The sequence below is a fragment of the Oncorhynchus nerka genome, linkage group LG11 (genome assembly GCF_034236695.1).
Source record: "Oncorhynchus nerka isolate Pitt River linkage group LG11, Oner_Uvic_2.0, whole genome shotgun sequence".
Classification (NCBI taxonomy): domain Eukaryota; kingdom Metazoa; phylum Chordata; class Actinopteri; order Salmoniformes; family Salmonidae; genus Oncorhynchus; species Oncorhynchus nerka.
Genome location: NC_088406.1, coordinates 51,584,269 through 51,605,011, shown reverse-complemented (window position 1 = coordinate 51,605,011; position 20,743 = coordinate 51,584,269). Strand labels below are relative to the sequence as shown.

General features: G+C 47.6%; 1 protein-coding gene and 1 long non-coding RNA gene across 3 annotated transcripts in view; one reads left to right on the top strand and one right to left on the bottom strand.

The window, feature by feature from the left end:
• The window catches only part of LOC115137104 (protein jagged-2-like), a 53,630-nt gene extending 37,726 nt beyond the window's left edge, over nucleotides 1-15,904 (top strand). Inside the window, exons 3-10 of one of the 2 annotated variants that reach the window (XM_029673165.2) lie at nucleotides 1,386-1,443; nucleotides 6,641-6,895; nucleotides 7,679-7,739; nucleotides 7,851-7,981; nucleotides 9,093-9,212; nucleotides 9,382-9,495; nucleotides 11,934-12,045; nucleotides 13,492-13,596. In XM_029673165.2, the coding sequence (XP_029529025.2) occupies nucleotides 1,386-1,443; nucleotides 6,641-6,895; nucleotides 7,679-7,739; nucleotides 7,851-7,981; nucleotides 9,093-9,212; nucleotides 9,382-9,495; nucleotides 11,934-12,045; nucleotides 13,492-13,507 (867 nt within the window). In that variant the 3' untranslated portion in view covers nucleotides 13,508-13,596. Of the gene's footprint in view, nucleotides 1-1,385; nucleotides 1,444-6,640; nucleotides 6,896-7,678; nucleotides 7,740-7,850; nucleotides 7,982-9,092; nucleotides 9,213-9,381; nucleotides 9,496-11,933; nucleotides 12,046-13,491; nucleotides 13,606-13,707; nucleotides 13,932-14,016; nucleotides 14,168-14,294 lie in introns of those variants that run through there. The other variant, XM_065024643.1, reaches the window with a different exon arrangement.
• Nucleotides 15,905-19,332: 3,428 nt separating this feature from the next.
• On the bottom strand, nucleotides 19,333-19,699 carry LOC135573922 (uncharacterized). Its single transcript, XR_010465006.1, has 2 exons — nucleotides 19,554-19,699; nucleotides 19,333-19,393 (listed from the first exon to the last, which is right to left on the bottom strand). It is a non-coding gene; the product is annotated as an uncharacterized LOC135573922 (long non-coding RNA).
• Nucleotides 19,700-20,743: the final 1,044 nt, after the last annotated feature.

Here is a 20,743-nt window from a genome sequence, read left to right as displayed (position 1 = left end):
AAACTGATCCCAGATCAGCACTCCTACTCTGAACAAAACTTTGGAAAAATGCTAACCTCCTCCCTGTCCTTAAGGGCCTGGAGGAGTTGCCAGAATGCTCCGTAGATGTGAGTAACATGGCTCCCTTGGGGTAGCTATGTTTGGCATAACACATCAGTGCTGCTGGCACAATTTCCTTATAACCGTCTTAACCCCTAACCTCCCCTGTTATTGTAATGGTGAGAGGTTAGCATGTCTTGGGGGTAGGATATTTGTGGGTCTGTAACTTTCTCACTCATCAATATTCACATTTAATTCAGGATTATCCATAATCATGGTGCATCCACATTATAGTAGAAGTGTTTAGAAACATATTCTATACCTATTTACAATAAAAGTGACTCCAAAATGACGCAATATCATTCATTTCTATTGGGCACAAAATAATCTGAAACACAACAAAAGCATCCAACAAATGTGTAGAGTCACAAGCTTGATGTAGTCATTGCGTGCTATGAATATTGGACCAAATACTACACTTTTTACTACTTTAATACAGATACAGTGGGGCAAAAAAGTATTTAGTCAGCCACCAATTGTGCAAGTTCTCCCACTTAAAAATATGAGAGAGGCCTGTAATTTTCATCATAGGTACACTTCAACTATGACAGACAAAATTAGAAAAAAAATCCAGAAAATCACATTGTAGGATTTTTAATGTATTTATTTTCAAATTATGGTGGAAAATAAGTATTTGTAAAAAAAAAAAAGAAGTATTTATAAGTATAAGTATCTGGCTCTCCAATGCAATACTATCTGATTATGGTCTACTTTGTTCATTGACTGTAATGTAACCAGAAAAAAAATAAGGAGTGGGGTGTTTTGCTATGGGTACACTTTGCAATGGCAGCCAGTCCACCCATTATGACCATCAATGACTAGACGCCCGTTCTATTCAATCTATTTATATGGCGGCACATTCAGTCAGGAGAGGAGAAGATCATGTGTGTCAGATCATTTACATTTTTATATTTATTATTATTATTATATTTGTTGTTGTTGTGCTTTTCTAACTGTTATTACGATGTCCACGGTCATTTGGCTGGCCCATTACCATCATCCAAAATCCCATGACCGTCACATCCCTACTGCCATATGGATTTTATGGACGTTTCTGGTTGTGAGTTTAAAAAAAAGACATTCTTCTTCACACTGCGAGGTTGTTTATGTTTCATTTAAATCGGTAGTCCTTCTGTGAGCTACTATGTGTTCTTGGCTAGCGCTTTGGGGTGTTTTTACGCCAGATTGTTGTTAAGAACTTTGTAACAAATCTGTTTGTATCAGAACTACATACGTAGATACAACTGAATTGACTGAACCTTGTTCTCTCTCTTTGTCCTCCACAGAAATCTTTCTCCTTGGTGTTAGAGGCTCTGGACCATGACAACGAAACATCAGAATCAGGTAAGGCTGGAGAGAGAATTTCCACAGTGTGTGTGTGTGTGTGTGTGTGTGTGCGTGCGTGTGTGCGTGAGAGAGAGAGAGAAAAGCAGAGAAAGAGACAGACAGACTAAATTGCCTTCTTTCTTTGAGCACAGCCAGACTCTCATACTTTCCCACACACTTTAAAGGAAAATAAGCAGTGATACAGACAGACAGACAGACAGGGAGGGAGGGGGACATAGAGTGCATGTGGCCCCCGCCCCTCCCCCTTCCCGTTTGTGACCCGGGGCTATGGTTCCCCTCTGTCCTCACTGGGTCCCCTTGCTGTCTCGAAAAGGAGGTGCAACCAGTATGTGTCTGTTTTGAATGTGTGTCGATGTGCAGGGGAGATGCAGTGCAGCCAATCTGTATGCCTTTACGTGTCTCTGTGTGTGCGTGTGTGTGTGTGTGTTTCTAATTGTGCCTGTACGTGTGTGTCAGTGTTTCTGAGGTCTCCCAGTCAGACCCTTTCATTTCACACTCCGCTCCTTGTTTCTGCTCATAATCAGAGAAATCTGCATGATAGGGAATGTGAGCAGCATTCCAAAATCATGGGCATTAATATGGAGTTGGTCCCCCCTTCGCTGCTGTAACAGCCTCCACTCTTCTGGGATGGCTTTTCGTTAGATGTTGGGACATGGCTGCATGGACTTGCTTCCATTCAGCCACAAGAGCATTAGTCTGGCACTGATGTTGGGCGGTTTGGCCTGGCTCACAGTCGGCGTTCCAATTCATCCCAAAGGTGTTCGATGGGGTTGACGTAAGGAGTCTGTGGAGGCCAGTCAAGTTCTTCCACACCGATCTAGACAAACCGTTTCTGTATGGACCTCACTTGGTGCACGGGGGCATTGTCATGCTGAAACAGGAAAGGGCCTTCCCCAAACTGTTGCCCCAAAGTCGGAAGCACAGAATAGTCTAGAACGTCATTGTATGCTGAAGCGTTAAGATTTCCCTTCCCTGGAACTAAGGGGCCTATACCGAACCATGAAAAACAGCCCCAGACCATTATTCCTCCTCCACCAAACTTTTCAGTTGGCACAATGGTAGTGTTCTCCTGGCATCCGCCAAACCCAGATTTGTCCGTCAGACTGCCAGATGGTGAAGCGTGTTTCATCACTCCAGAGAACGCGTTTCCACTGCTCCAATGGCGACGAGCTTTACACCCCTCCAGCCAACGTTTGGCATTGCGCATGGCGATCTTAGGTTTGTGTGCGGCTGCTCGGCCATGGAAACCCATTTCACGAAGCTCCCGACAAACAGTTTTTGTGCTGATGCTGCTGCCAGAGGTACTTTAGAACTCGGTAGTGAGCTCAGGTGCATCCTGTTTCCATTGATCATCCTTGAGATGTTTCTACAACTTGTTTGAAGTCCACCTGTGGTAAATGATGATTTGGAAAGGCACACACCTGTCTATATAAGGTCCCATAGTTGACAGAGCATGTCAGAGAAAAAAACATGGTCGAAGGAATTGTTTGTAGAGCTCCTATACTGGATTGTGTCGAGGCACAGATCTGGGGAAGGGTACCAAAAAAATTCTGCAGCATTGAAGGTCCCCAAGAACACACGGGCCTCCATCATTCTTAAACGGAAGACGTTTGGAACCACCAAGAGAAGGGCCTTGGTCAGGGAGGTGACCAAGAACCCGATGGTCACTCTGACAGAGCTCTAGAGTTCCTCAGTGGAGATGGGAGAACCTTCCAGAAGGACAACCATCTCTGCAGCACTCCACCAATCAGGCCTTTATGGTAGAGTGGCCAGATGGAGGCCGCTCCTCAGTAAAAGGCACATGACAGCCCGCAAGCGTCACGTCTGGAGGAAACCAGGCACCATCCCTACTGTGAAGCATGGTGGTGGCAGCATCATGCTGTGGGGATGTTTTTCAGAGGCGGGGACTGGGAGACTATTCAGGATCGAGGGAAAGATGAACAGAGCAAAGTACAGAGAGAGATCCCTGATGAAAACCTGCTCCAGAGTGCTCAGGACCTCAAACTGTGGTGAATGTTCACCTTCCAACAGGACAACAAACCTAAGCACACAGCCAAGAGAATGCAGGAGTGGCTTCCGGACAAGTCTCTGAATGTCCTTGAGTGGCCCAGCCAGAGCCCGGACTTGAACCCGATCGAACATCTCTGGAGAGACCTGAAAATAGCTGTGCAGCGACGCTCCCCATCCAACCTGACAGATCTTGAGAGGATCTGCTGAGAAAGAATGGTAGAAACTCCCCAAATACAGCTGTGCCAAGCTTGTAGCGTCATACCCAGGTAGACTCGATGTTGTAAGCGCTGCCAAAGGTGCTTCAACAAAGTACTGAGTAAAGGGTCTGAATACTTATGTGCATTTGATATTTCAGGCTTTTTTATTTCTTATAAATTAGCAAAAATGTATGAAAACCTGTTTTTGCCACATTGTTATGGGGTAGTGTGTGTAGATTGACGGGGGAATAAACAATTGAATACTTGTTCGGATTAAGTTGTAACGTAACAAAAACGCTAAAACGCACCCTTCAATTCTCATTACATACTCACTAAGGCACACACACACAAAGATGCACCTATCCTTTCTCATTCCTCTCGTTCCCCAGCCCTTCCCTTTCATCCTCTCCCCCCCGTCTCCCTTGTTCCTCTGCCCCCTCCTGCCCAGTAAAAGGCTGCAGACAGACTCAGCCAAAAGATGAGTGGAGAGATAATGAGAGGCTGGGAACCAAACCACAGACCTCCTCCTCTTCCTCTTCCTTCTCCCCCTCTTTTTCCTCTTCCACCCAATCTTTCTTTCCCTCTGCCCTTCAGCTCCAGTTGTACGTCTTGTTTGCTCCATCCCCCGTTCTCCTGAGCTCCTGAAAGATTCTGTATTTGTTCCACATTGGGTTTAAAGCCCCTTTCCCGGCTCCCAGCTTAGATCAGCTCCAGCCCATCGCAGACATCCTTGTCAGGGCCCGATTTACAGCCCCATAGCTCTAATCAGGATGGATTACAACACTGTAATGTAGCTGTCTAACACAGAGCCACAGAGTCCTTGGGCAGGGACGGAGAACACGGTGACAACGCTGTAGAACATCAATGACCTTCATCAACTCTTTGGAATGGAGCTAGTTGTGGGCCCCGATGATTCTCTTTCTTTCTCTTTTTTTTTATGTGAACAATATATATTTTTTTTTGAACCGCCCCCCACTCTCTCTCTGTCTCTCTGTCTCTCTGTCACTCTCTCTTTCTCTCTGTCTCTGTCTCTTTGTCTCACTGTCACTCTCTCTTTCTCTCTGTCTCTTTGTCTCTCTGTCACTCTCTCTTTCTCTCTTTCTCTCTGTCTCTCTGTCACTCTCTCTTTCTCTCTGTCTCTCTGTCTCTCTGTCACTCTCTCTTTCTCTCTGTCTCTGTCTCTTTGTCTCACTGTCACTCTCTCTTTCTCTCTGTCTCTCTGTCACTCCCTCTTTCTCTCTGTCACTCTCTCTTTCTCCCTCGTTCTCTCCCTGTCTCTGTCTCTTTGTCTCACTGTCACTTTCTCTCTCGTTCTCTCCCTTTCTTTCTGTCTCTGTCTCACTGTCCCTCTCTTTGTCTCTCTGTCACTCTCTCTTTCTGTCACTTTCTCTTTCTCTCTCTCTCTCTCACTTTCTCCCCCTACACTGTCTTTAATGTGTGTTTGGGGACACATATCAAGGTGTTTGTGCGTTGATGTATTCACTTGTATCAGTCTATTCATCGATTTGTTGGCCCAGGTGATTTGAAAGGTAGAAAGGGGCATTATCCCCCCGGCGCTGTGTGTGTTCTTACACACCGTCAAGGACAAACACTTCAGATCCAATACGGAGCAGTGGGACACAATCACAAGATTATAGTGAGATTAGATTTCCTCTCCTGCCCACTGACATGATCCGTGTGTGTCTGTGTGTGTGTGTGTGTGTGCGCGTGCGTGTCTGTTCTTCCCCACTGAGACCTCTCTCTCCGTCTGTTCCTGTTGTAACGGTGCCCATCTCATCACGTTAACGGGACAGTCATACTGCATACTCTCATACAGACTTTCTCACACACTCTCTCTCTCTCTCTCTCTCTCTCTCTCTCTCTCTCTCTCCGACCACTTTACCGTGGGCGATCAAATTAGCTGTTGGACTCATCAGAGGTGTAAAAGTAATGGAAAAAACATGTGCTGCTGTAGCAGTAAGTTCAAGAGCTTCAGAGAAACACACACACACGGAGAATGGGGGTGTAGCTGGGATAACAACACCCTTAGTGTCCACAGTGTTCCCTCTCCCCTTTAAACTCCCTCTCTCTAACACACACACACACACACACACACACACACACACACCAGCCAATATGTGCCCCTGTTTTCATTCTTTTGTTTCAAATCCAGATGATCTCATCCCTCCAACAGGAGTTTTGTTATGTGTGTTATTATCTCTCTCTCTCTCTCTCTCCCCTCTCTCTCTCTCTCTTAGGCCCATCATTCTATCTTTCTCTATCTCTAGCACCATCTCCCCGCCTTTTAAATACACATACACACAGTACACTGTCCCGCTCTCTCATATACACACATTCTCTCTCCCTCAAACACACACACGCATTCTATCTCCCTCCCTCTCTCTCTCTCTCTCACACACACACACACACACACAATCTCCCTCCCTTCCTCTCTCTCTCACACACACACGCACACATTCTATCTCCCCCCCTCTCTCTCTCTCTCTCCCACACACACACACACACACACAGTGCTTTGTGTGGGCTAATACCCTGTCAGAGGGGATTATAACCGAGGTGGAGATGACAGACCCTCTGGTAAATCCCCCCGGGGTCAGCAGCTCTCTCACCATGTCACCACCCAAACTCTGTCCCCCTCCTACCCATCTGTGCCCTCTCTACACTCTGCACCCTCACCCTGTCCCCTAGCTACCACCTCTGCCTTCACCCTGTCCCGTCTACCACGTCTGCCCACACCCTGTCATCGCCTCCTCATCAGTAGCTCTCTCAACATGTCACCACCACGCAGGGTGTTGTGAGCCTCTGTCCCTTTTCATTCTCTCTCACTTCCCTTTAGCTTCTCCCTTCACCCAAACACCGTCTCTTCTCTACTGTCTTTCTCTCGGGGCAAATCTAACTCTCTCTCTATCTCTGTGTCTCTCTCTCTCTCTCTCTCTCTCTCTCTCTCTCTCTTTCTACCTCTACCCCTGTCTCGCTCTCTCCTCCAGGTCAGGCTGGTCTGATCGAGCGTGTCCTCCTGTCCTCCATGTTGAATCCCGGCGAGCAGTGGCAGACGTACCGTCACCACGGACGCCCGCTCAGCCTGGAGTACCGCCTGCGGTACCGCTGTGACCTCAACTACTACGGCCCCTTCTGCAACAAGTTCTGCCGGCCCCGGGACGACTTCTTCGGACACTTTGGCTGTGATCTCAGCGGCATCAAGGTCTGCAAGGAGGGCTGGACCGGGCCAGAGTGTCAAGAAGGTGAGCGAGGGTTACCTGGTGGTGGACAAGGGTTTGTTTGTGTGTCTGATATTCTGTTGGACTTCCACTAGTGAAGAGGACCCTCAGCAACTTTTAGAGGACAGCGGAAGTTGGTAGAAAACGCTTCTAATGTGGCCTTAGCCTGCGTATGTCAATTCCTATTGTCACTGCGTTATGCCAAGGTAATACCCAAGGTGATAACCATCAAGCCTGTAAAATCCCCCTTAACCCCTAAAATGTCCTGACAGTTTATTTATAGAGTCACATTATCGGCATGATTCCGGCCTGAGAGTCAACAGTAAGGCGACCTCCCACTCTGACCTCTGACCCGAAGCAGCAGTCTTGCTGAGGTGAGACTAAATCGAAGAAATAATGGCGGAAACTATGGAGGATATGAGCCTGGAGTAATGACATCCCGTGGCCCTCTCTCCTTCCCACTACCGCACTCCTCAGTCCCATCTCACTTCCGCCTCAGCACGGTGCTGATTGGACTGGACGAATACAGGAAGTGGCATCATTTGTTGAGAGAAGTTTGTCCCCAGAGAGACATAGAGGGTGTAGAGTGTGGAGAGCACTGAACGTTACCGTAAATGGTAACCTTGATGCCGTGTACTGTTGCGGTGGAGGTGTGTTGTGCTTCTTCGATGACGCCGTTATTTTGTACTCTTGTTCGATACGTAGGGACTGTGTTGAGTGGCGTCTGTAATGTCTATAGGGCTGACTCTGACCTGACAAACGGTGATGTAATGTTGTGTGTGTGTGTGTGTGTGTGTTGTGTTACAGCGGTGTGCAGACAGGGGTGTCACCAGATCCACGGCTCCTGCTCTGTGCCTGGAGAATGCAAGTGAGTCTGCTCCTCCTTGCTGTCGTACATTTACTATCATAGACGTCCCTGTATCTCGCCTCGATAAAGCCTGCAAATCAAACACCCCCCTCTCCCTCTGTGTGTTTGTAGGTGTCACTATGGCTATCAGGGAGCTCTGTGTGACCAGTGTGCGACGTTCCCAGGCTGCGTCTATGGCAGCTGCGCTGAACCCTGGCAGTGTGTGTGTGACGTCAACTGGGGAGGCCTGCTGTGTAACAAAGGTGAGGTTTTGTGTGAGTTTGTGGCGCACTAACTTCTGTCTCAAGAAAAGTCGACTGTCGGTCAGAATAAGTCATGCTTTGAGAGTGCTTGTGCATCAGTCTGTTTTCCTGTGAGTGAGTGAGTGAGTGAGTGAGTGAGTGAGTGAGTGAGTGTTGACAGGTGTGGTTCACATCATTACCCAGGCACAGCCCCCTAATCACCTATATAAGATAAGACAACTCCTTCTGGGCACTCTAGTAACTCCACAATAACCCTTAAAACCCTTCCCACAACATTACCGAAACATCTCCCCAACATTGCCCTGAGTCCCAGTGTGGGAGCCCCTGGGAGCCACATGAGGGGCCAGCAGTGGAGCATTGTGAGGGGAAAGGCGATAGCCTTGGGTAAAGTGAATGTGAGCTGGGCTGGGTTGGGTCCTGCTTAGCTCAGTGGGGTACTGAGCCTCTCCCTGTCCCTCCATTCAGGTCGCCTGTAAAGAGGCTCAGTCACAAAGAGAGCTGAACACGGCAGAGAGAGAGAGAGAGAGAGAGAGAGAGTTCATTAGAAAGTAGGGCTTTAATCTGGCTGCCCTCCTTCATGCACAGAGCCCTTACCCAGGCCCCAGGCAGGCAACTTCTCTCCTGTACCACACCACACCGACCTGGGTTCACTCACTCACTCTGGGGGGAGTGTGTGTGTGTGCCTTCTCTCTTTATCAGTTTTATGTTATGTTTCTGGTGAGGACGCCTCGGTGTCGACTGCCGCAGAACGCTTTGTTCTGTGTGTGTGTGTGTGTGTGTGTGTGTGTGTTCGCACCAATGTAGCATTGCCACTCTGTGTTTCTGAGACCAGACGGATCAAGGACACGGGAAAATACATAGAGGGGAGAGGAATCCTTTTCTTTTGTTCTCTATCTTCCTCCCCCGTTCCCTCTCTGTCACTTTTCTTCCCATTTCAACTGCCATGTAACATTTTCTCTCTCTCCCTTCTTTTGACTCTTTCTTGTCATCCCTCCATCCCTCATTCTCTTCCTACCCCTCTCTCCCCCTCCACTGTACCCCTTCTCACTCGTTCTTGCTGCCTCTCTCCCCTCCCCCCTTGCCGTCTCCCCCATCTCCCTTTACCTCTCAGATCTGAACTACTGTGGTACCCACCGGCCCTGTAAGAATGGGGGCACCTGTTCCAACACAGAGCCTAACGAGTACCAGTGTGAGTGCCAAGAGGGCTTCCGCGGGCGCAACTGTGATATCGGTGAGTTCGTTACATTACTTGTAGCACGTGGGCAGTTAGCGACCAGGTTCATGATTGAATTTGCCTGGCTTTGAGTTTGACTTGACTCTCTCTCTCTCTCTCTCTCTCTCTCTCTCTCTATCTCTCTCTCTCCCTTCCCCGTCTCTCCCGCTCTCCCGCCGTTCCTCAGTGGAGCATGCGTGCCTCTCCTCCCCCTGTGCGAACGGGGCCACCTGCGCGGAGGACCCGTCGGGTTTCAGCTGTGTCTGTGCCGACAGCTGGACCGGACACACCTGCGCAGACGGTAATTAGCGCCAATCAGCACGGCTGAGATTACCCGCGACTGGTTGTGATTGGAGCAGAGCCAATGCCCAGATTCTAATCCGTGTCCGGTATGAGACACAAACAACGCAGTAATCAGATGCCCGATTACAATTCATTGCGCCACAAACGCATGAACAACATGGAGTCAGTTGTTGTGTGTGTCAGAGAAACAGGGAGTGTTCTTCCCTGAGCGTGTTTAGTGTGGGACTCAGATAAGTAGCCCAGGTCAGCACAGTCACGGCAGCCAGGACCCATTCGGTGAGTCTAGTACGTGTGTGTGTGTCCCTTCAAAACAGGTAGAGCCTGCTAAACTGCGCATGTCAACATGGGGTGTGTTTAGGGTGAATGAGGAGCGGTGGGGATATATTTTGACCTTCTCACATAGCCAATTAGCTAACAGGCTTAAGCATTTAAGGTAAGATGGGTGCTTGGTCTTTCGTTAGAATACCAATCATCCCTGTCTGCCTTCCCCCTTTTCCCCACAAGTTAACAGGGGCCCACACAGCTTGGAGAATGTTCCACTTCATCATTATGGGGGGGGGCATTGAGGCATTGAGGTGACAAATGTTTAGGTGTCATTACAGTGTCAGTCTGGTCCTGCCTCTGATTCGAAGATCTAGCGATCTCTCGTGTGTGTGTGTGTTTATGTGTGTGTGTGTGTGTGTGTGAAGGAATCACACAGCGTACGATAATATAGTAATGTATAATAATCATATCATATTTGCCATTTAGCAGATGATTTTAGTTGTTATCCAAAGCAGTCATGCGTGCATTCATTTTACGTCCGGGTATCTCAGAGATGTCTGTATAAACATGCAGCGTTCCACTGTCTCTCTTTTCACCGCCATGTTTGTTCACTATGGTGACGGTGTCACAGGTGATCTCCTTCCCTCGGTGAGGACAGAGGGGAACCATAGCCCCGAGTCACAAATGGGAAGGGGGAGGGAGGGGTCCACATGTACTCTATGTCTCCCTCCCTCTCTCCCTCCCTCCCTCCCTCCCTCCCTGTCTGTCTGTCTGTCTGTCTGTCTGTATCACTGCTTATTTTCCTTTAAAGTGTGTGGGAAAGTATGAGAGTCTGGCTGTGCTCAAAGAAAGAAGGCAATTTAGTCTGTCTTTCTCTCTCTGTCTCTCTCTCTGTCTCTCTCTCTCGCTCTCAATGGACCCCATGTTGAAATGTAAATCCTCAAGGCAATTACATTGTAGTTGTGATACCAATTAGAATGCTATTATTCATGGAGCGTTTGTTGACAACATGGCTTACAGTTGAACTATCTATCTACTGTTTGTCACTGGGTGGGAGCATGAAGTCACACACACACACACAGACACACACACACACAAACACAGACTAGCGTTTCGAGTTTTAGGGCATGGATGTCGGGAACCACAACACGGCTCTGTTTTTCGACGTGATTTATATATTGAACATTAATTAGAGGTTACTTTGTTTGTTATTAAGTCTCCCCCTGCGCTGTGGTGGCTTTGAATTGGGTTACTGTGCAGGGCTGGGGTCAGGGTCAGGATCGTGGAAACTGGTATGACTGCAGGGTTAGGTCAATTGGAAAGGTTACGAGAGAGGGGCTGACAGATGAGAAATGTACGCTACAGTGGCTGTGTGCACGGAGAAACGACGACTGCCGTACTGCCAATGTTAGCCTATGGGTTCACCCTACCTACCGCTCTCTTCCCCACCGACGCCTTCTCTCTCACTTCCTCCTTCCCAGCCTCTTCTCTCTTCCCAATCTCTCTCTATGTTCTCCCCTTTTTCTCTGTTTTTGAATTCCTCTCCAGAGTAGTGGAACGAGGCGTGGATGCTCCTTCCTCTCCCCTATCCCTCTCTCTCTCTCCCTCTCTCTCTCTCTCTCTCTCTCTCTCTCTCCCTATCTCTCGCTCCCCTATCCGTCTGTCTCTGGATGGGAAAGCGAGCTTAGGAGATCCGGTGAGGTGTGAACAATGCGCAGCGGATGATTTTATTTATCAGTGTTTGCTCAGGAACCAGAGCAAGAGAATAGGGGGAAAGGAAAACAAGGCCCGCAGGAGCATTCGCATACCGACAGAACAACTAGGGACACACACACACACACACATGTATCGCCAACACAACGCAACGTACAACTGCCCAGACATTTACATTTATATTCTAGTAAAAAAACTATTAGCAGACACTCCCATCTAGAACAACTCGCCATGCGCGCAAATAAGAAAGCCGAAACAACCGCACAAAACGAGCAATAATAGGAAAAACCTTTCCAGAGAATAAGGGTAAGTACGAATCGCAGACTCGACAATTGGTTGGTTGGTCAATTGTTTGGTTGATTCATGTTCACTGCTCACTGGTTCTTTAATTGTTGGCTGTATAATCAAATGATTTTGTTGATCTAACCGGTTGATGAATTGACTTCTGTCTCTTTTTAGTGGTGCGGCAGTGTGACTCAAAACCGTGTGGGCGCGGAGCAACGTGCCAGGAGTCTCCAGAGAGGTTCCGGTGCCTCTGCCCCCGGCTGGACTGGCAGAACCTGCCAACTAGGTCAGTGAGATGGACGCTATGGAACACTAGTAATCTACAAGAGAAATCTCTTCTGTATAGATACGTCTCGGTATATCCACACAAAAGCACTTCAAGCTAGAGAATCCAGTCCCCGGATCAAACTCGGTATGTGTACAATGTTACACTGTGTCCATTACCCCCCCCCCCTCCCCCCCAAGCACTCTCATATTCAGAAGAAATTCCCCAAAGCCCTGATGCATATTAGTTCTAATGACAGACGATACTTCAGTAGAGGCTTTGTATCGAATCAAGTTAAACGTGCCCGCGCACGCTCACACACACACACACACACACACACATAGGATGGGGCTCATAGTGTCCGTGGCACGTAGCGTAGTGGTTAGAGCATTGGGCAAGTAACCGAAAGGTTGCTAGATTGAATCCCCGAGCTGACAAGGTAAAAAATGTGTCTCTCTGCTCCTGAACAAGGCAGTTAACCCACTGTTCCCCGGTAGGCCGTCAATGTAAATAAGAAGTTGTTCTAATCGGACTTGCCTGGTTAATCAAAGGTTATATTTAAACATAATCATTGAAGACATAGTTCGAGATGACAGTCTCCTTATGTCCCTCTGTGTTGTCACACATATGTCACACTGACACCTGATAATCCCCTACAGCTCCACTTCATAGCGCGCGGTACATTGCTCACATTTAACTTGTTTGCACTCAGCACACGCACACACACCACAGCCCAGGCTTGACCTCTGACCCACAGGATAGGTTCACAAAAATCCTGATCCTCCATCTGGGGAAAACAAGACTCAGTAAACACACAGAGAATATACTTTTACATAGTTCTCTCTCTCTGTCTCTGAGCCCTTCCCAGTCACTTCACTGTGTGGGTCATTGAGAATCCCCTCTGTTCCTACAGAGGTCAACGCTCCCTGTCTCTCTGCTCTTTCTCACCCCTGGTGGTAAATCCTTATGGGGCTGACAGTAGCAGGGTTTCTATTACCTGACTGCTTCCTGTCTCCTAATTGACGTTGTCACACCCTCATCCCCACCCTGAGGGGTCTCTCTCAGCACCAACACTCTGGAGTCAGGTGGAGGAGGTGACAGCGACACTATTGCTTCTATAGCCACACCGGAAGTGGTTCAGCTCCCTGGGGTCTCTTTGTAGGAGATGAGACGCCCACACACAGAAACACACAGACAGAGACGCGCACGCACACACCCACACACAGCCTCTGGCTTGATTGAACTTTATTGGGCTAACATTTCAGCGACCACAGCCTTTGTCATTTCTCTTTTGAAAAGGTTTTATTGCTCTCTGTATATGTGACCGTGTAGATGTGAGTTGTGCCAGACTCTTACAAAAGGACCTCTGCTTTAAATTGGCGCAAGCTAAAAAAAATTGTCCCGAGACCCCGCCAGTGATTTTATTGACGGGTTTTCTCTCTCTCCACTTCCCATCTCTCTCCACAGACACCAACGAGTGTGACATGGGTGTGTGTGTCCATGCCCGCTCCTGCCGTAATCTGATTGGTGGATACCTGTGTGATTGCCTGCCAGGCTGGGTGGGGCCAAACTGTGACATTAGTGAGTATACGGTCAAGGATGGAGAAAGATGGTGTGCGTGTGTGTGTGGGTGTGTGTCTATGTGATTGAGTGTGCTGATCTAGATGTCTCTCTGCTCTGTAGGGAACAGCAGTTGCCAGGGGTTGTGTCTAAACGGAGGTCACTGTGAGGACTCTGTGTCAGGCTCACGCTGCCTGTGTGTGCCTGGTTTCTCTGGGAAGCACTGCCAGACTGGCCCCAGTCCCTGTGACAGCACCCCCTGTCAGCACGGAGGCCAGTGTGTGGACAAGGAGGGCAGGGCGGAGCTGTGTAGCTGTCCCATCGGCTACTCAGGGACGTACTGCGAGGTCAGACTCCATTCTCAGATTCGTCATCTTCCCATTGGCTTTCTGTATCCTCCTCACATATTTTGTTCTTGTTCATATTGTCCAGGTGGTGGTGGATCTGTGCAATCCCAACCCATGCCAGCAGGGGGTGTCCTGTCGGAGCACCGAGGGGGGGTACATGTGTGCCTGCCCTGAGGGTTACTATGGTAACGAGTGCACAAGCCTTAAGGACCCCTGTCATGGCCAACACTGTCCAGGTGAGGTGTAGTGGGATGAGATTTCTTTTCACATTATGTATGTGTACAGGTGTGTTTGTTAACTAACAAACTAACTAACGTGTCTCCCTCTCTCTCTCTCTCTTTATTTCTCTCTGTCTCTCACTAGGTGCCATGTCAGACCCGGCTCGTGGAGGGGTCAATCTCTACATGGTGTTGGTGGGTGTGTCAGCGTTACTAATGGCGTGCGGCTGCGCAGCTTGCGCTCTCTTCCTCTCCCGTCTCCACCGACGACGGAAAAAAACGCAGGGCGGGCCCCAGGAGGAGGGCATCAACAACCAGAGGGAGTTCGTCACCCTCGTCCGAAACCTGGACCGCCCCGCGCCCCTCCTGCCTCCTCTCACCCCCAACACCACCACCCACACCCCTGTCCCTGTACTGCGCTGCTGCGAGGAGATCGAGCTCACTCTGCCCCCCTCCCCGGCCCCCTCACACCCCTCCCCTGCACTCAAACCCTCAACCCCCGCCGCCAAACAGGACATCTCCAACCTGGAGAGGGAGAAGCTCAACCGCTTCCACTACTCAGACAATCAGGAACTGGAGGTGTGACCTTTGAACTGTCAGAGGCTTTTATTATTTTGCGCCCACTTCTCTCTGCCTGGCCCTGGACCCCAGCGCTGTGCCATGCTGCATAGGTTCCTGTGGTGATGACCTCACCCGACCCATCCCTCTCTGAGTTGACTCCTCATCTTTTGTGAGCTGAGATTGTCATCTGCTAAATAGCATATATTATTGGTGTAGAATGCTGGGCCTACGGGGTAGCTAAGCAGATCATCAAGAAACAGCGTGGCGGTGAACTTTAACCTCCGACTTATGACATCATGCACTTCTGACCTGCTGACCCCGGAGCTAATCTTATGAAGGTTGACCTTGAGTTAGAGTCTGGCTTGTGTCTGAGTGTCTCTGTGTTTTATGGGAACAACTGTGAGGAGCCATTTGAGCCATTCCCCAGGTGTTAATATCCCTCTGTAGGCACCCCACTCTCCTGGTTGCCCTGGAAGGCCTAGATGGCCTGTCACCGACATATGTAACTGGACCTCTACAGAGACTGTGGGCCTGCACTGTGGCCTCCTGGGCTGGAAGGCAACTGACAGGGGATGCGAGGGAAGGGCAAAGTGGTTTTTAATTCCAATTAGTCCATTTCCACATGAATTATTGAAGGATAAACTGTGGTGTAATTATTGTGTGTGTGTGTGTGTGTGTCTTTGTGTCTGCGTGTGTCAGTGCGAGGTGTGTGTACGCGTGTCAGTGCGAGGTGTGTGTGTGATAAGCATGACAGACCATCACGCCTGTTGCCAGGAGGGAGAGAGAAAATGACTGAAGGAGCAACAAAAGAGCAAAAAAGAATCAATGAATGCAAGCTTTAGATTTAAAAAATAAAATAAAATAAAAAAGAGGGAAAGGTCAGACAAGAGAGTAGAGCCTGACCCCAATCCATTTGAACCATGAGAGAACGGAGTTAAAACACAACACTGTTGCCTGTGCGGTCTCTGTAACACACTGCAGTTGTCAAAGATGTCAAATGTTTTTTATACCTGTGTGTAAAATAGCACTGTTGTATATATGTTGTACATATTGATATTGTTGTTTTTTGTACTGTGGTTTGTCTCTGAAAGTCGCTGTTTTACTTTGCGCTATTTGTCCTCTCTCTCCTTCCATTCGTCTGGGGCTGCCAGCAGGTGTGGATCGTAATTAAAGTGCATTTACCTTCCAAATCCATGTTTGTGTCACCTGAGTTATTTGTGTCTCAGATCCAACACAAATGGATAGGTGAATAGATAGCTTTCAACAATCCCGTCACGGTAGATCAGTGCGTTTATCAAGGAGAGGTAGGAAGGAAAGACACTTTCAAGTCGTTGAATGGGTCATGCAGTTCCATGGCTAGTAGATCCATTCTTATTCCACCAGTACTGGGAGGCCAGAAAGGATATTCCATCATTGAGAGCATGGCTGTAACCATGACTGTGTCACCAGATCACGCAACACACATATACACAACCCCACAGCAATCACTCAAACCTAACACAAACACTCATGCACACACAGAGAGATTGTAATTGTGCCAGGAAAAAATAAGGATAAAACACCTGGCCGGCTTTGATATCCCAAAATGATTGAATTGCCTGTGAGGGACTTTCTTAGCAAGTGTGTCCCTGTATGTTTATGTTAGAGAGCAATAGATGCTGTAAGTGAGTTCACAATACAGTGAGAATGAATATGTGATTTATATGTGTGTGTGTGTGTGTTGTGAGAGAGAGAAAGTGAGAGGTCACCGCAGTTAGAGTGAGCAGGCTTACGGCTATGACGAATGTGACCTTTGCCCTTCTCAGACAGGCTAAAGGGTGGAAATGACCATGGGCTTCCCGTCCCCACCCTGGCCACATGGAAATGTAGGAAATAGAGTTTCTACCACACACACACACAAAATCACTGCATTGTAGAGACCTCTTCACACCTGCTGTGCAGCTCAGGATGACTCCATAACCCATCCATCATCAACCATACATACAGAAAAGGTCAAAGTTCCTCATTGTACAAAGTTTCAAGCTCCTTGTTCATTGATCATCCATTGATTCATACTAATGCAGGGTATATATTACACATTCCATTTATGGTGATGTATCCTATTGGCTGTTCAGTCCAATGGTACTCGAGTGTGAGTTTGTCCACTTGGCGTCTCTTGGGTCTCTATATGTATGCCCCAGCAGCTTTGAATCCATGAACTGGGGGTCAAGGTTAAAATCACAGAGGGTGGTTTCAATGTTTCTACTAGTTCCTCTAGATCTATTTCGAGGAACCAGAGACCAGCAGCTATTGTAAACCTGCAGTGTTTGTTCTGGCCTCTCAATATTCTTGTCAGAAATTAGCTTTAGAGTGCTTGAAACTAGTCATGTTGAAATGATCAAGTTTCCTACAGGTTTCCTCGTGGTTTTATTTCCAATCATGTTATACTCTTTTGGGGCGTTTTGGGGGGTTTTGTGGTGGAAAACGAAGGGATTCGAGCATAACAAGTCAACCCTGTTACCCATAGAAGTTAGGTTAGAAATGTTTGAACAATTATACTTTTATTTGGGAAGCTTGCATTCAATTGCCACTCCCTGTTGCACACAACAAGCTTCCATTCCCCCTGTCACAAGGGGATTTATGGCTGACTTAAGAAGAAATCGTCAACCCTGTTACGGTCAACCCTGTTACTTTATTTGGCACTGAATAGGAACTTACTTTTATTTTTTAAGATGTTATGTGCTTTTTATGAAGTTGAACATCTGCGCTTTATGCAAAATGTAAAAATTGGATGAAATCAAGTTAGGCTACACTCATCAAAATGCACCTAATCGGTGGAACGACTGACCCCCTTTTCAATGTCAACACAACTCACACGTGTGGGTTAGGTATGATAAATATAAACCATTTGTCCCTGAAAAGTGTCATTTTTGGGAGATACTTCTGACACCTCCAACTGAAATTGAACTCTACAAATCTCACTTTCTTCATATTCAAAGCAGCAGGGCATGTAGAATCATCTCAAAAGGGTCCTCACAGAGTTTTGCTGAAGCTTTATCATCTGACAATGACTTCAGAGGTATGAGAGAACCATGAGGTAACTGAACCATGAAGAAAGGATAGGTCCTTTAACACCATCTAGTGGCCAATTAAGTTAGTAATCCTGCTTATAGCCAGTGAGCTGCCGACGACACTTGTGACTGGTGTGCCACCATCCTGCGCCGCAGTAGGGGAGCTACCGCCTCCAGCCGTGGCCAGCCTCAGGCATCATATTCACCGCCAACGGATGGGCCCCAGCAGACCTGCATCAGCTGAGTTAGAGGGTCCTTTGCCACACCTGAGGCGTTCCATGGGGTGGCCCAAGACTACTTTTGTGTCCTTGTGCATTCTCCTCACGGGGCGGCGCCTAAGCCCCTTACGTGGACCAGAGCAGGCACCCTCCTGGCCCCCATGGTTCTCTAAAATGACACTGGCTATCAGCTGCCCCTCTAGTACTGCCAGAGGCACACGAGAACTCGATTCTGTCTGGTCCCTTAGCTGCTCTGCCCCACTGCCTTGCCTGTCATGCCGGATAGGATTATGCACGCGAGTAGAAATCCCTGATCACGCTTGTAGTCGATGTCATAGCGATGTTGGCTAGCTAAATTCATGCAGAGAAACAAGTCATCGGGTCTAACGGTCATCTCGCGCCTAACTGCTCACGTGCAGGCCGTCACATCAAAGGCACTCCGATATAAAGTTATTTTTGACGAAAATGAAAACATGTCAGTTTGTCACCTTCACAAGGTCTGAGTAATAACATGTTCAACTACTTAAAACATTGGCTAGAATCTAGGTTGTGCCTTTAGATTTAGAGAAAATGAACAACTATGGAATAATGTTTTCCTTCTCTCGTTGACTTCTTAAACCCAAAATCCCAGCATGGTCTGCTTGGTGTGTTTCGCAAGCGTTCCCGGAGGTCTTCCGATGTTCCCGGAAGTCTTGCGAAGAAACTCTGTGTTATTCGGTATATAACATTTTATAATTGAATAACTACACACCAGTGGCCATGAGATGGGGAGATGGGGGGAATGCACAAGCCTTCTGGAAGATCTGATGAAGGAGAAGATGGCTGCAAGGGGGAAAAAATGAGAAAATTGGAACATGTTCTCAATGAATATGGAGTGGTGGATCAAACAGAACTTTTGTGAAGACCGCTGAGTTTGAGCCTCATCCTGATTCTGGCCCAGTGGGAGTGAGATTTTTTAGGAGAGAATGGATCCATGTCTTCTGGGCAGATCCATATGTGGTGTCAGGTTGGGTGGAGAAAAGGTTGGGGAATGTTTGGTCGGTGTAAGGCACTCAAAGTGGAATCGTGTTGATTTTTTGCAGTTCTGCCATCCAGAGGGATGCTCTAGGACATCTCAATACTTAACGTCACTCCAGTTATCACTCCTTTCACTCCTTTCCCCAATCGCATGGTTTAGAGTCTAAACCATGCGATTGGGGAAAGGAGTGAAAGGAGTGATAACTGGAGTGACGTTAAGTATTGAGGAGGATCAACTGAAGTTGAAGATTCCCCGTGTCTGTGACACCCTCTGTTTGGTGCGATGCAGACTCGTCTCACTGTAGCTCCCTTCAGTAACCACGAGCACAACCGTTCCTTGATTTTAACTGGCTGCTTTATTCTGTAGTTTTAGTCAGAATTATCACCTTCCGTGAGAACTATAAAGTAAATGAAAAATACAGTTAAGCACACTCTTACAATCTCCTTATCTTACGAGTGACTTATTAGCTTGGTATAACTCTGAAGTGCTTACATACATAACAGTTTAACCGGCGCTATAACAGTATCATATTAAACACAGGAATAAATGAAAAATACCTCATTGGCTGCTTATTACAGAAGGGAGGAAATCAAACTTCACACTTATTATTCCTGGCTTGAATTCACACTTCATCCCAACATACACGCTGCAACCTTTATGAACTACACCCGATGACATGAAAACTTAGCTAACACAGCGCCTTCCCTCCAAAAGTGTGTTGCTACAATAAGGATCCCCGTTACAACAGTATTAGCTACTTAGTTCCGCTTGTCTTATTATTTCCCCTGCGCCACAGACACGTAAACAATTCAAACAAAGGACAACAACATAACCTCTAAGTCTAACTGTCAGTTACACTCGTAGAGAGCTCGGTGTAACAAAGAAGACACTGTCTGTACTACTGAGTTTTGAGTCTTTACCAGATAAAGTTAAGTTGGGATGTGACAGTTATCCCGTGAGCACTTTTGTCCCGAATCCGTTACAGTGTTTTAGGTGTCAAGCTTATGGTCAGGTGGCAGCAGTGTGTAGGAGGGATATTCCTAGATGTGAGAAGTGTGCAGAAGGACATGAGACAAAGGAATGTGTAGTATCGGTGGGAAAAGTTGTGAGTGTAATCTGTAGAGGTACCCATGGTGCTGGAGATCAGAGGTGTCTGGTGAGAGAAAGGCAGGTTGAGGTTGCCAGGATCAGAGTAGTGCAGAAGGTGCCATATGCTGAGGCAGTGAAGAGAGTAGTAGAGGAAGATGGGTCCAGGGTCAGGGATCCTAAGAGGATCCATGTGAGTAGCCCGAAGCCAATAGAAAGTGATAGGAATAACATGTGCTTCAGTAAGGTGTTTTTTTTGGCATTCAAGGCCATGGTCATCAATTGTACCCCAGGAATGGAACGTAAATCCCAGAGGATAGATGTTGTGATGTTAGATTACCTGTTAGATACTGCTGCAAAGTCGGATCTAGAAGCATAAGCATTTCGCCACACTCGGAATAACATCTGCTAACCATGTGTATGTGATCAATAAAATTTGATTTGATTTTGATGGCAGCTGAGGAGAAGTACTTGGGTGTGTGAGTCCAATTTGTAAGTCGCTCTGGATAAGAGCGTCTGCTAAATGACTTAAATGTAAATGTAAATGTGTGAGATTTTACTGCAGGAAAATTGGTAAAGATGTTTTGAACAATAGTGTCCCGTCCTCCCAGGCTGCTGGCCTGGAGTAGGATCAGACAGGGCCAAAGTAGTGGAATAGTGT